General features: G+C 47.6%; 1 protein-coding gene across 2 annotated transcripts in view; it reads left to right on the top strand.

Moving 5' to 3' along the window:
• MCAM (melanoma cell adhesion molecule) overlaps nucleotides 1-14,296 on the top strand; it is a 71,201-nt gene that overhangs the window by 36,353 nt on the left and 20,552 nt on the right. For both annotated transcript variants that reach the window (XM_061592704.1, XM_061592703.1), the window contains exons 3-12: nucleotides 126-336; nucleotides 1,250-1,320; nucleotides 2,368-2,455; nucleotides 3,062-3,241; nucleotides 5,580-5,707; nucleotides 7,560-7,707; nucleotides 8,321-8,448; nucleotides 10,918-11,059; nucleotides 11,163-11,284; nucleotides 13,397-13,535. In XM_061592704.1, coding sequence (XP_061448688.1) covers nucleotides 126-336; nucleotides 1,250-1,320; nucleotides 2,368-2,455; nucleotides 3,062-3,241; nucleotides 5,580-5,707; nucleotides 7,560-7,707; nucleotides 8,321-8,448; nucleotides 10,918-11,059; nucleotides 11,163-11,284; nucleotides 13,397-13,535 — 1,357 coding nt within the window. The remainder of the gene's footprint in view (nucleotides 1-125; nucleotides 337-1,249; nucleotides 1,321-2,367; nucleotides 2,456-3,061; nucleotides 3,242-5,579; nucleotides 5,708-7,559; nucleotides 7,708-8,320; nucleotides 8,449-10,917; nucleotides 11,060-11,162; nucleotides 11,285-13,396; nucleotides 13,536-14,296) is intronic.

A 14,296-nucleotide genomic window follows, 5' to 3' on the forward strand; every position in this document is an offset into this window, starting at 1 on the left:
GCCACCGGCAGTGGGTCAGGCAGAACCTCAGATGGGGGTGGGTGGGGATTTAGCCCTCTAGCAGCCACTCCCTGCCCCGCACAGTGGCATTTCTGTGCTTGCCATCTTTCTTCCTGATGTTTTAGATGAACGGCAGACAGGAGAGGAAGAGGGTCATGTACATGATCAAGGGCAAGGAGTACCATGACAGCCCTGTCAATAGCCGGCTGAGCATCGCAGCCAATTTCTCCCTCATCATCAGCAAGGTGAGCCTGCAGGATGCCAAGACGTACGGGTGCCAGGCGAGTTTCGGCGTCACCGGCTTCGGCGAGAATCGGAGTGAACTGCGCGTCTCTAGTGAGTGGTGCCAGGTGCCCTGATCCTACAGCAGGTGTAACGGGTTGTTTCTCTCCCTGTCCTGCCTGACCTGTTTCTCATGCCTTCCTGGATTGGGGGTGCAGTATGTGCTAGGCAGCCACTAGTCCACTATTCCCCTTCCCCCGTTGCTGGCCATGGAGGAGGGAAAGACCCTTCCTTTGCAACTAGCATGGAAATGCAGCCTCCCCACGACTGAGATAATTGCCTTCTACCAAGCCGGGCAGCAGCAGAGTGGCCAATCCCTCTTCCACCATACCGTGGCATTGCCTTGCTGGCCACGAAGGAGGGAAAATCTCTTCTTTCAAAGCCAGGATGGAAACCAAGTGGGCTAGCAAAGGGAGAGGCAAAGCAAGCCGCCTGTCCCCTATCACACGAGCTGCTTAAACTCAAGGCCGATATGGGGCCTTCCATGCGTGTGGCACTCTGCAAGGAAGAAGGCAGCAGGTCCCACTCCTAAGGAGTTCGCATCTGCACGTTCAACGCTGGGGAGACAAATGGGCAGGGGAGGCAGAGGTCACCGGGAGACGAATTTGTGGTCCTTTCAGTTAACACACATAGGCTTGGTCAGAGTAGAGTACAGGGTGCTTTGGAGGAGGGATTTGAAGGAAGCAAGAGAGGTGGGTGGCATCATGCAGGTGTGTCCTGGGAGTCTGTCCTGGCCATAGGCCAGAGCCTTTTGAGAGAGGGACGCTTTGGACGGTGGGGGAGCTGGGGGAGCCAAGGAGGGATGTGTTGGGCTGTGAGGGCAGAGAGATGATGGGGGGCCAGACCATGGTCTCACGTAGGACTCACTGTGCAGTAAGGAAGACATCCCCAGCACAGTCCTGGCTGTGGTTGTTTCATCCTGCTCTGCCTCATCGCTTACCCCAGCCCGGGTCCTTTCTTCTTTTAGAAGCTCCAGAGAAACCGGAGATTCGGAAGATTAGTAGTTTCATCACGGCGTCAGACCCTGAGATGAGCGAGGTGAGAACCATGCAAGCTCTATGCCTGGCTTTGTTCAGTGCATCTGCAGTTGTACCTCGCAAGGTTGGATTTGCAATTTGGGTGCAGAAATCCCCATTTCCCTGCATCTTCTGCTTTCTTATATACATATGGCCTCAACACTCACAAACTTGTCCATAACAGATAGAAACTTGCAAGGTGTTTATATATATATATATATATATACACATATAGAAACTTGCAAGGTATACTGTATATATATACACCTTGCAAGTCTATATCTGTTATGACCCTGCAGACAAGCTTGTGAGTGTTGAGGCCTCTCCAAAGCCACATGGGTTCTGAATAGGGTTACCAGTGACCAATCTGTGGTCTGGGCTTTCTTGCTCTTCTTTGGATGCCGACCATGAAGTGCAGGCTTTGTGTTGGGAGTAGGGGCTGTAGACAGGCAAAGGGCTCCTTGCATTACCCTCAACTTAGGCTGAACCTAGAGTTAAATCCCCGCTCACAGTTCAAGTCCCATTTGTCTCTTCTAGTACCGTCCCAGTAAGAACTGGAAAGAGAGGCAAAACATTGAAGCTCTGTTCACTCACCACCCAAAGCCCGTCCAGAGATCTCTTTGCTTGACATTTCATATGTCCCAAGTTTTCCTTTCCAACCTTGTAGGCCAGAAGCCTAACATTCTCAAGATAACCAAATTTGACTGTTGGTAACATTAAAGAGCTGTTGCAGTCAAGGCTGCAGCTCTGTGGTGAAGCAGAGAAAATATAAAAAAGAATTAGCACCAAAAAACACTTGGTGTAGAGCACATGAGACAAGATGGGGTGTTAATTATGGGCTGTGTGAGTTATTATCAGGATATAGTAAAAACAGACCATGTGAGAGTTGCCCAGCTTTGATTTATGGGAATGTTGTTTTTGTTGCGCTCGGCAAAAGGCCTTTCTTTCCAATCTGGAAAGGAACAAGATAAATTAATCTAGGATTTGAACCCCTAACCCTCTTGTTACGTCAGCCGCAGGACTGCAAGCCCCCAAGATGAGGTAGTATATTAGTCTGTCTGTCTTACAGGTTGCAGAATGTATCAGCCACAATGGCTACCCGACCCCAACCCTCACATGGTACAAGGATGACGTCCACCTGAAGCCTGATAGGAAACGTAAGTCTCCAGCAAGTGAAGCTGAAGCACCCTGTGTGCTCGCTGTGGGGTGGTGCGTCACGGTGCTTCAAAAGGCAGTCCCAGCTACAGAGTGATAATGGGTAATGAAGAGCGAATCATACAAGTTGGGGGCTGCTCCTGTAGATTGGCCTCTGCACCATCAACCCACCTCTGGGTTCATCGCCAGCGCCATCCATCCCCTGCCTCTGGAGAAAAGAGCAACTTCATTATCCTTCACTATGTCAGGTGGACTGTAATTGTGACCTGCTTTGGGAGCTAATCTTAGCTGAAAAGTGGTTTATAAATATAACAAATGGTGAAGGATTTAATAGTATGATCCGGAGCACCAAAGGTCATGGGGAAACAGCTCAGGGCCACAGATTTGTGAGTCATTCACATGTGCCTGTGTAACTGTGTTCCCTGGAAGGGCCATCTTAGCTGGAGAAGCAAGTCCAGGTGTCCCTTGCAGCAGAAGCTGCACCTCAGCAGAGCAACTTGTGAGATTTGTAGCTGCTCTCCAGAATAGCCTTCGGAGGGCTTTTCCAAAATCAGACATGCACGCTTTCCTCGGATGCTATTCTAAACCCTCTCCTTTCTTTCAACCAGAAATTGAGATCCACCCTGTGGTCACCAAGGAGTCGAGCGGGCTGAGCACGGTCCGCAGCACCCTTTTGGCACAAATCACCAAAGAAGACCGTAAAGCCATCTTCCACTGCCAAGTTAATTACAACCTGATGGGGATGAACAAGACATCCAAGTCGGAGAGCATCACAGTCGATGTTCACTGTAAGGCTGGGCTGGGCGCTTCGGTTAGGAAGTGTAATTAAGGAGACTCTGCCTTGGTTGCTGAGAGGAGAGACTGTGCCTCATGCACAGCTAGGACTGTGCAGCTAGGACCTCGGAGCTGAAACCTAGGGCCTCACAGCCCATGGAGCCACAAAACCACTCAGAGAGTGGCAAGTGATGGGGGCAGTGGCAAAAAGGCCCTGCAGCAGGCCTTGGGGTGGCCACAGCATCCTTGGCTCTTATTTTTGAAAGCATTTCATAGTCAGGGGGATGGCTGACCGGGCATGTACATGGCTGGAAATGCTGTTTATGATTTAAGTGAGTTTAAAATGTGAAATTGCACATACTCAAAGCGCTTTTCTTAAAGTCAGAGTTGACAAACTTTGTTTTGGTTTCTTGTTGCTCTGGCATACCAGGAACGTTGAAGCATTTGTGAATGGAATGGAAAGGTGGTGCACAGAGGGAGAAGTGAATACTTCAGACCATCTAAATCACATGTGGGGAGCCTCTGTGGCCCTCCAGATGTTGCTGAACAACTGCTTCCATCTTCATCCCTGGCCATTGGCCTTGCTTGCTGGGGCTGATGGGAGTTTGTAGTTGAAGAGCATCTAGAGAGCTAAAGGTTTCTCCACTCCTGATCTAACGGGTGTGTGTGTATAAGATTACTCAGGCCAGGGTCCAAAATGACTTAGCTGCTCTGCTGGTTCCATGGTATCAGAGGAGATCCCAAGCAGGACACCTGTCTGCATAACGTTGCCAAAGACAGTAGTTCTGCAGGGTGGACCAGGAGATCTGGCCTTCTGAAAGCTCTAACCTTCGGTCTCCAGAAGGCCTGATGTTACCCCTTTCACACACCCATGGCTGCATTTTGGTCCTGTAATCAACATCTGTTGTATCTCTTGTCTCCCACGGTGTAAACCCCAGACCCCAGCATGCAGAGGGGAAGATGACAGTAAAAAGGCCACCTTGTGGTGGTTTTACTGCGTGGGGGTGGGGTAACAGACCTCAGAAATCTTTCTAAGAAAAGGAAGTTTTTATTGGGGTTCCAGTTCATCCCAAACCTTTCAAAAGTGCTTCCCAACCTGGAGAACCATTTCAGACATCTTCACAGGGTTTGGCCCAGTTTTTCCACCGAGTGTAAATGCGTCAGGGTCCTGTAGCTGACCAGAGCTCCTGGGTGGGTTTGCAAATGTGTATCGGTGGCCTTGAGGCCCAACCAACATGTTAAGGGGAGCTGTGTGGATGAGTTGCCCCATGTCTCCCCTGTAATATAGGTCGATCTCCCCACAGAAGCGGCTTCAGCGGTGCCGTCGGAGGCGGAAGAGCGGAGTCTCATTTCTGTGCCCCCCCCCCCCAGGGGAACTTTTTTTTGTACTGTAAACCGCCCAGAGAGCTTCGGCTATGGGGCGGTATATAAATACAATAAATAAATAAATAAATAATAATAATGTGTTACTGGGGGGGGGGGACACACGGTGAGCGACATCGTTTGCCATTGGCACCCCCCTCCACCCCCGCTGCAACAGTTTTCTCCCTCTCTTGTAATACTAGAACTGGCTGCCAGTCAGCGTAGAGAGGGTACTGGGTTAGATGGAGCAATGGGCTGTCTTGGTATAAGACAACTTCCTAGAATCCTATGAAGAAGCGGGTCGTCCGGAGAAAGGGGTGGGCAGTAGACGGCCACAAGAAAACGCTTTGTCTCGTAACATGTAATTAACGCAAGGAAGGTCACAAGTGTTACAAGACAGGAAGGCTGCTGGCCTAGGTGGCTTTAAAGGGACGAGACTTTCAGTAAAAGAACTTAGCAAGTTCAGAGGCAGCAGGACCTTGAATGCCAAATATTGGGGAGCAGTAGCGGGGGGGGGGCAGTTGCACATGTGGTTCCCAGAAGCCTCTGGTTGGCCCTCTTGGGAAAGCAGATAAGCCTTTTGCTCAGATGCAGCAGGCAGGCTCTTCAGCCTCCCAGTGAAATGTTTTCAGGATGAGGTTGTTAGACACGCCTTTTTCCCCCTCTTCGTGCATGCCTTACGTGGGAGATGCAGGTAGGCAGTGCCTAGGCACCTGTCACTAAGCACGTTACATTTTTTTGGTGCCCGCCTGGAAAGCTCTCCAGATATACCTCTTAGAAACATGTCGTATACGAAGTGCTTCCTGAGAGTGGCGTAAAAAGGAGCCCTCGGCCTGTGTCCATAACAGCACCTGCAGGAATGGGGGGGGGCAAACGTCTGCCCCAAAGATCTGGTGTGTCTCCAGCAATTTCTGCTGATGCTCAAAAGTAGGTGAGGAGAAGCACCAGCGGGCTAACGAGGGCTCTTTTCTCCTCTGCCCCTCCCTGTAGACCCCTCTGAGAGTATCAGCTTTGTGATTGATTCGCCAAGCCCGGAAGTGAAGGAGGGGGACAACGTGACGCTGCGCTGCGAAGCGGATGGGAACCCTCCGCCCCTGTACACCTTGTCCAGAGCGGAGGTGAGCTTGTAGCACAGAGGAAGCTGCTGTGTATGGAGTCAGAGCGCTGGTCCATCTGCCTCAGTGTGGTCTGCACTGACTGGCAGTGTCACCCCACCCACCCCAGGTTTCAGAGGGTTTTTCCCAGCCCTACATGGAGATAGTGGGGACTTCTCCATGCAAAGCGATGGCCCAGAGGTTGTGTTTAGACACCTGGAGCTAATGCGATTCCTCTGTTTGGCAGACTCGTGTGTGTGTGTGTGCATGCATACATACACACACACAGAGTTCTGGGGGGGGGTCACAGACCCATTACTTTTTTGGAAGCAGGGTCCCAGCCACGTCCCTGTGTACAAGCATGAAAGGGGAGTGTGTTAGCCACTGAGAAGAATCCTTTCATACTGATTGGAGCCAATCAGAGTGAAAGGAGGTGACTCAGCCACGGAGAAGACTCTTCTCAGTAGCTAATCCACAGCCTCACCTTTCCTGCTAATTGGCTCCTATGGATGTCTATTGTAGCATAGTGTGGACTCGTGAGACAACAGAGAGAGCAAGGGAAATGAGGGAATGTGGAAAAGGGGGTGTGGTTGTGATGGGGCCTGGTGTGAATATCATGAAGGAACCCTGCACTTCTGAATTTGCCACTACACTTCTCCCTCCCTCTCTCTCTTGTGTGTGTGTGTGTGTGTGTGTGCAGTAAAAATTGTGATATACCAAAAGCTTGAAATGCTTCAGCTAAATAAGAAAATACCTAAAAGATCAAGGATTGTATCCAGCGAGATCCACTGAAATTAATGTATACACCAATTGGAATGAATGAACCTACCTTAGCCATATCTACTAATTTCAGTGCGTCTATCCTGAAAATATCTTATTTCCTGCCCTTCACCATTAGGTCCCAGGGCGGCTTAGAGAAATTTAAAATACAGTATTAAAAACCCTTAAAACGCATTAATGTTGGATACTGCCCCAATTACAACCTTTGGGGCTGTTTAGTTTAGGGGAAAAAAAGCAATTAAGGAGAGACATGATAAAGGTTTGTAAAGCTACACCTGAAGAAAGTGGATAAAGAGAAATTTTCCTCCTCTCATGATGGAATTGTCCAGTGATGCTGGATAGTGGGAGATTCAGGAGAGATGAGAGGAAGTCCTTCTTCACACAGCACATTGTTAAACTATGGAATTCACACAATTAAACTATGGTATGGCTGCCAACTTGGATGTCCTTCAAAGGAGCTTAGACATCGTTCATGGAGGATATGGCTATCAGTGGCTAGTAAGCATTGATGGCTGTGCACTAACTACCTCCAGTCACAAGTCGGTTTGCCTCGGAATATCAGTTGCTGGGGATCACAGCATCATTGACAATAGCAAACAGCCTTTGCTTTTCTCATGATCGCTTTAGAAAAAAGCGTTACGTGGATCATCAGAAACTCTTCCTCAGTTTCTCAACTTCCTACAGGAGCTACTTGTGCGACTTTTAAACTTCCCTCTAAAATCATGAATCCTAGAAACATGTGCATCCCTCCTTTGATAATTCTACAGAACAACCAGGCATAAGTCTTCCTTCCCATATCAAAATTTGCTAGATTCCTTTCTCAAAGGAAGTTTAAAATGAAACAGTAAGAAAGCAGTGTATTAATAATGGTACTAAAAATCACACAGCCCCACAAGAACTAACACAGTTAATGCTGTCATCAATAACCAACAACAAATCGGAAGCAATAACTAAAAGTCAACAGAAATACTTAGGAGCAAGAGAGAGTTTTAACCTGGCGCTGAAAAGGTAAGTCAGTGAAATGGGTCTTTTACCTGGATAGAGCTTTCTCCTTGCCATTCAGCATTCATGCTAAGCCCGTCTTGGTTTCTGTTAGGAGGAGAACTTGCTGGAGCCTGAAACTGGGGTGCTCCCCATTTACAACATCCAGAAGGAGGACAGTGGTATCTACCGGTGCAAAATGCTAGACTTACAGGCCATCACCGACGTAGAGCTGATAGCCAACGTGACTCTGTTTGTGAACTGTGAGTAGAACGCGAGGGATTTATTCAGAAGGGACTTGACCCACTGGGTTTTCATTAGAGTTGTCATCCGATTTCAGGAAATCTTAACCAGGTGCATCAGTTGGTTGATTTAAAATCTGAGGATCAGGAAAAAAGGAGGGGAAAGCAAGCTTCCTTGCTTTTGAGATTATGCATACATGATTCCTTTTGGGAGAGGCATTCCCCTATTTCTCTTTTGATATACGCGCATGCAAGGTGCTAAAATAATTGAAACATTTTTCATAACCTGCCAACCAATCCATGGATTAAACTTTGCGCCTGTAGTTATTTATCAGAGAACCTGGAATTACATCGGGAGGGAGGTTGTGTGAGAGCAAAGCAGAAGCCTGGGGGGGGGCACTGAGAGAGAGGTGGTGGATATACCCCCACCACCCGTCTAGCCGCTGTTCAGAAAAGCCGTTCTAAGCTGCTCTGTCCATTGGAATGATGTGGTGCCTTTTCAGTTTTTGAATCCCAGGCAAATTTAGTTGTCTGGATGAAATAGGAGCTGCTCTGTAATAAACGAAGATGGGGAGGGGGGTTAACAGAGGAATCTTGTTTGTGATGCCCCAAGCATATGATTTCTGTCCTTTAGATCTTGATGTTCCTACACTCACCTCTGTGCCTCCGATGCCTTCATCAAGACTCCTGAAAGAAGGGGAGAACTTGTTCCTTACCTGTAATACAACAGGCTCCAAGCCCTTGGAATTCCAATGGGAAAAGGTATTCTTGCTTTAAGGCTGTCGACTGAGTCAACGGCGTTCTAGGCTGCAGTCCTACACATGTTTAACTTGGCAATAAACCTCAATGTGCATAATGGGACTTCTGTGTAAACATGCATACGATTGCGTTGTTGTTGCTTATTCAGTTTACACTCCACCTTTCAGTTGAGCCCAGGGCAGCAAGCACTTCAGTAATTAAAAAAAACCCTTTAAATAGCATTCTAAAAACGGCAAAGAGCATTTTCCCAACCAGTGATTTCAGGATTACCAGGAACAACATTTTTTAGCTGTCAAATGCCTGGATAAAGAGGAATGTGTGTAAATTCCTCCTGAAAGTCAGTAATGAGAGAAAGAGATGAGCCTCACCAGAGAGGGCATTCAGTGTGAAATTGCCACTGAAAACGCCCAGGCACCGGTTGATGTCAACTGGGCAGCCCACCGAGGCCTCACCTGCTGATGGTCTGTGTTGCTTAATAGTAGCTAGTTGTCTGGCTCTCGGCCGGTTGGTTAAACAAGGCCAGCTTCTTCAGATTGGGGGGCCATATACTCCCTGGACTCGCTTCCAGGTTCATAGGATGTCTGTCAGTGCTGCCTCAGCCACGGTGGCCAGGATGAGTCCATTCTCTATAGCTGAACAACCGGGGAAGCATAAGCCATTTACAGCAGCCATTGCATCAGCCTGCAAGAAAGGGGCTTGCGGGGCCTGCCTGTCAGCTCTGCTGCAAGACTAGCAGCTTTTGGATCTTTCAACACATTTTTCCCCATGTTTACTAAAAGATCTCTGTAACTACAAAGTAATGCCTGCTCTTCCTTTTTCCCTCCTGCCTCCCTGTTTGTGTTGTGTCACGTCTCTGAGGTTGGGGACCTGAGGGCAGGGCATATCATCTCATTGATATTTGTAAGCTGCTGTGGCAGGCCTTATTTTGGCTGAAGAGTGGGATAAAAATGCCAATAAAATAAAGAACCTAAGATGTTCAGGAGAGCCAGTGTGGTGTAGTGGTTAGAGTGTTGGAATATGACCTGGGAGACCAGGGTTCGAATCGCCACACAGCCATGAAGCTCACCATACCGCTTACCATGAAAACCCTATTCATAGGGTCGCCATAAGTCGGGATCAACTTGAAGGCAATCCAAGATGTTCAGCGTCTGATGCCTGGCCGACACATGCAACAGATTGAGGTGGGAAATGTACCGTTTCAAACTGCAAATCCATTCTGGTGGGGGAAATACCAGTGTTTGGGGTTTTTAATGGTTTCCTGTGTTTAAAAACAAATTGAGCCTGCATTTTAATCTTTTTATCTTTTTAATCTTGTAATACTAATCCTTTTATCATCTTATATTTTGTTTAATTGTATTTTGTTTTCATTGTGTCTTACATGTTTGTGATTTTATTATGATGATGTATGTATTTTATCCTATTCTGTTTACCGCCCTGAGAGCTACTTGCTATGGGCGGTATATAAATGCAACAAAATGAATGAATGAATGAATGAATGAATGAATGAATGAATGAATGAAGAGAAGAAGAGCCCAGCAATGTAGAGATTGGGCTGGAACCCTTCCCACTGATATGCTGGGGTGTTCCCCCTCCACTTTGCAGGGAAGCCACCCCCTCCCCACCTATCTTTTAAGTCCATTTTGCCACTTCATTCCGCTGCATGTGTCCCTCAGGCACCCTGTGTGAAATGAGGGGGTCTGTCTCTTCAGGGCTGGGAGAGGCACCCGCCCAGTGTGAGACTTCGCTTGGCCTGGCCACTGCCAGATTGAGGCAATCTGCTGGACCTCTGCTGCTCCTCGCTGGTCAGCTGTTCCAGACTAGAGTGGCACAAAACGAGTGTGTTGGTGCATGTGTGCAAGGAGGGGGGGCAGCTCGTAAAAGCGCAGGGCAGGGAAGAGGTTTAGCCTGCCAATCCCTGGCATTAGGCAGTACTTCAAGCTTTGCTTGCTTGTACTGCCTTGAAGTTGATTCCGACTTACGGTGACCCTACGAATAGGGTTTTCATGAAGCTGAGAGGCAGTGACTGGCCCAAGGCAACCCAGTGAGCTTCATGGCTATGTGAGGATTCGAACCCTTGTCTCTCAGGTCGTAGTCCAGCACCTCAACCACTACACCACACTGGCTCTCTCACACTACTTCAAGACAAGTACATTTTTGCTTTTTTGTGGATCACAGTCTGTGTACGTGCCACACATGACTTCTCCCAAAGAACCCTGGGAATTGTAGTTTGCTAAGAGTTCTGGGAATTGTTGCTCTGTGAGAGGTAAACTACCATTCCCAGGGTTCTTTGAGGAAGGTCACGTCCTTTAAATGGGTGTGCTCAGCCGCAAGTTCTGCACTTTTGAATGTTCATTTCTCATTAGGGAACTTAAAGGACCTCTCCTTTCTACCTCTTTTATTCAACGGCTGACGGGCTCACTCTGCCTCCTCTTTCCCCTTGTCCCATCCTCTCCTGTCTGCCTTCCTTTCCAGGAAGGGGAGCGGTTTCCAAAAGGAAATCTACTGAACCTGACCAACATCAGCTACAAGACTTCGGGCAACTACACCTGTGTTGTAACGATGCCGGACATCCCTGACTTCTCCCGCTCCAATCGAGTTGAAGTTGTAGTCCATGGTAAACATCACATAGTGTGTCCCCCCCCCCCAGTTCTCTTATCCCCACCCCACCCCTGGGTGATGGCGTAGCATCAGTAATTAGCCACCTTTTTTCCTTGCAGCAAAACCGGTGCTGGTTGCGCCGAAAGGCGTGGTGCACGTGCAAGAAGGCGAGATGGTGAACTTGACATGCAACATAACATCATTTATCCCAGTCACCAACTCATGGAGCGTAAATGGAACGGTAAGATTATACCCATTGCAGGGCTTATTTTGAAGAAATAAACAGAGAGCCCTGGTTCAAATCTCTATGCATCAACAATTTACAAACCTGTACCTCAAACGCTTCCCCAGTAACTTGGTGTATTCAAGTAAGTTCTACCCAATGTAGACCCATTGAAATTAATGAACCTAAGTTAGTTATGCCCATTAACTTCCATTGGTCTACTCTGAGTAGGACTAGGATTGACTGCCACCCATAAAATAGTATAATAGTGGCCAACCCCACAGGGATGTTTGTAAGAATTTCTGAAATGTGAACACGGTATGAAATATGCTATAGAAGGCATTAATAATAATACTGAGCAAACTTTTCATATTTTTCAGCTCTGAAAATTGTTTTAACAAAGTATTGTGGGGATTTGACTTCTCCTTTCTCTCTGGAGGAGTTGGCTGTGTTTAAACTCTGCTTAAGTAGATTGGGTTGGACTCTTGATACACAGCTGTGTACTGGATCAACAGAAGTTAGTTTTTTGAAATGAGTTGAGCAAGCAATCATGGATTAATGATTTCAGTTATAGGGAAGACACACACTTTCTGTTCTGCCTATTCCAGTGCCTCTCCACCTCTGTTCTGAAAACAGGCACACAATGCTAGTCAAACCCCACCCCTTTTTACTGCAAAAGCAGGTGGGATCCATTTAAGTGTGTTTTGTTTTTAAAAAATTCAACTTCAAAGAGATTTCACAACCGATTGGCAGATCAACCTTTTCCCCCTCCAGGTGTGGCCAATGGAAACGCTTTGCTGTAGGCAACTGGTGTTCTCATAGCCATAGTGTCAACATACCTTATAAACATTAATACTTCCTACTTTGTGTTGCTGTTAAATCTCATCTTAGCCAAAGTAGCCTAGGCAAACGTGTTATCTCTCCTCAGAGTGGACGTTGAATCTCTCTCTCTCAGAGTTGGAGTTGAAGGTTTGGTGTACCGACTCCACAGCCCTGATTGTGGCGGTCTCTAATCTCTGCTTGCTTCAGAGCTGTTCCTGATAATATTATGCTTTTGTGTGTGTGTGTGTGTGTGTGTGTGTGTGTGTGTGTGTGTGTGTGTGTGTGTGTGTGTGTGTGTGTGTGTGTGTGTGTGTGTGTGTGTGTGTGTGTGTGTGTGTGTGTGTGTGTGTGTGTGTGTGTGTGTGTGTGTGTGTGTGTGTGTGTGTGTGTGTGTGTGTGTGTGTGTGTGTGTGTGTGTGTGTGTGTGTGTGTGTGTGTGTGTGTGTGTGTGTGTGTGTGTGTGTGTGTGTGTGTGTGTGTGTGTGTGTGTGTGTGTGTGTGTGTGTGTGTGTGTGTGTGTGTGTGTGTGTGTTCTCTTCAGTACCTGTCTGCACTTGACTATAGGGTAATAACCTCTAATATTCCTCCCTCTGATAGCAAAACCAGAGCCCTTCCGTTAATTAGCCAGTGGATCTATTTATTTATTTACTGCATTGCATTTGTATACCACCCCATAGCCAAAGCTCTCTGGGCAGTTTACAACAATTAAAGATATTAAAAACAAATATACAAATTTAAAAACACATTTTTAAAAAACAATTTTGGTGTGCTCCAGGGACTTGCGAAATATGCAGGTGTTGTTACTTTGCAGATTAATGTTCTTTCACTATCCCCCTTTCCCTCCCCCAGCCCAACAAGGAACCACGTTAGGTGAGTTCTAGATTCTACAAAAGCTTTGGGGAACCTTTGGACCTTCAGATGCAGCTGGACTACATCTTCTATCATCCCTGGCCATTGGCCACGCATGCTGGGGCTGATGGGAGTTGTAGTTCAGCAAAACATCTGGAGGGCCAAAGGTTCCCCACACCTGTTTTGCAGAATGTTGTGTATCCATTGGGGGAGGGGGAAAGAAAGGGGGTGCAATTGGTTTGGTTGAGCTCCTTACACCCTTGGAGGGAGCGTGAGGATAAAGTGGGGGTACCATATCTTCTTTTTTTTAAAAAAAAAGATCAAGAATATCCAGGTGGTCACAGGGTCTGGGTCCCAGTCCCAGTCTGTTTTAGAGCTTGTTCTTTTGTTATGGGGTTTCTTTCCTTTTCCTTTCTCTCATTCCCATGAGCAGTGTTAGTCATCCCTTTCTTCCAACAGATCTATTCCTACAAGCAGAAAAATCAGCGCACCAGCACAATCCAGATCCAGGTCACCAAAGCACTTCTGAAATCAGGAGTCAATTGCAGTGCCAAAAACCGAATGGGCACCTCTGAGCACCACTTCAAGCTGGTGCCGAGTAAGTCCGTCCCTTTTTTCCCTGAGAGAATGTGGGTGGTTGTGGAGGTTGCGGTGGTGATGACCACGTATGTTTGCCCTTGTTGGAGGGTGTGAGGTGTGGGGAATCATGGTCTCCTCCTCCACCTCTGAATCCCATAAACCTTCCTTCTTCCATTGGCTGTTCTTTCCACCAGAAACAGGTAGGCAGCAGGCCCTGGCTTTGGGCTGGAGTTCCAGCTAGAAGTGGCATCAGTCTCTCAAGCCCAGGAAATGCTTTGAAGTAAAGCTGTGCTCCAGACTCCACTCCACTTTCATGGGCCGCATTCCTAGGAACATTGGAAGCTGCCTTAGACGCTGTCAAACCTGGCTGGGATATTTTGTCTGCACAGATTGGCAGTGACTCTTGTGACGCCCTTCCCTGGCTCTCCCTGTCAGGTTCCTACCTGCGTGTGGCTACTGCCTGTCACTAGGCACCACCAGGGACTCCACCAGTCCGGACTGTCCTTTTTTTATTGTTTCTCTCCCCGCTCTAGCACAGATCTCAACAGATCCCCCTGCTAGGCAACCACCAGTCACGTCCTAATACTAGTATTCCCAGAGACTCTGAATACTGGTATTGTTATTGTCTTCACCGCTGCCACCATTTGTTACAGTTTCCCTTCAGCCTTGGTCATTACCTTACCCTCCCTTCTGGTCTGTGAAACCCCAGCCAAGGATCAGGCCTTTGGTAAACCAAATTAAGTATTTATTACAGATAACAAAGCTAACAAGATTAACAAG

Source organism: Rhineura floridana, chromosome 12, assembly GCF_030035675.1.
Source record: "Rhineura floridana isolate rRhiFlo1 chromosome 12, rRhiFlo1.hap2, whole genome shotgun sequence".
Taxonomy (NCBI): Eukaryota; Metazoa; Chordata; class Lepidosauria; order Squamata; family Rhineuridae; genus Rhineura; species Rhineura floridana.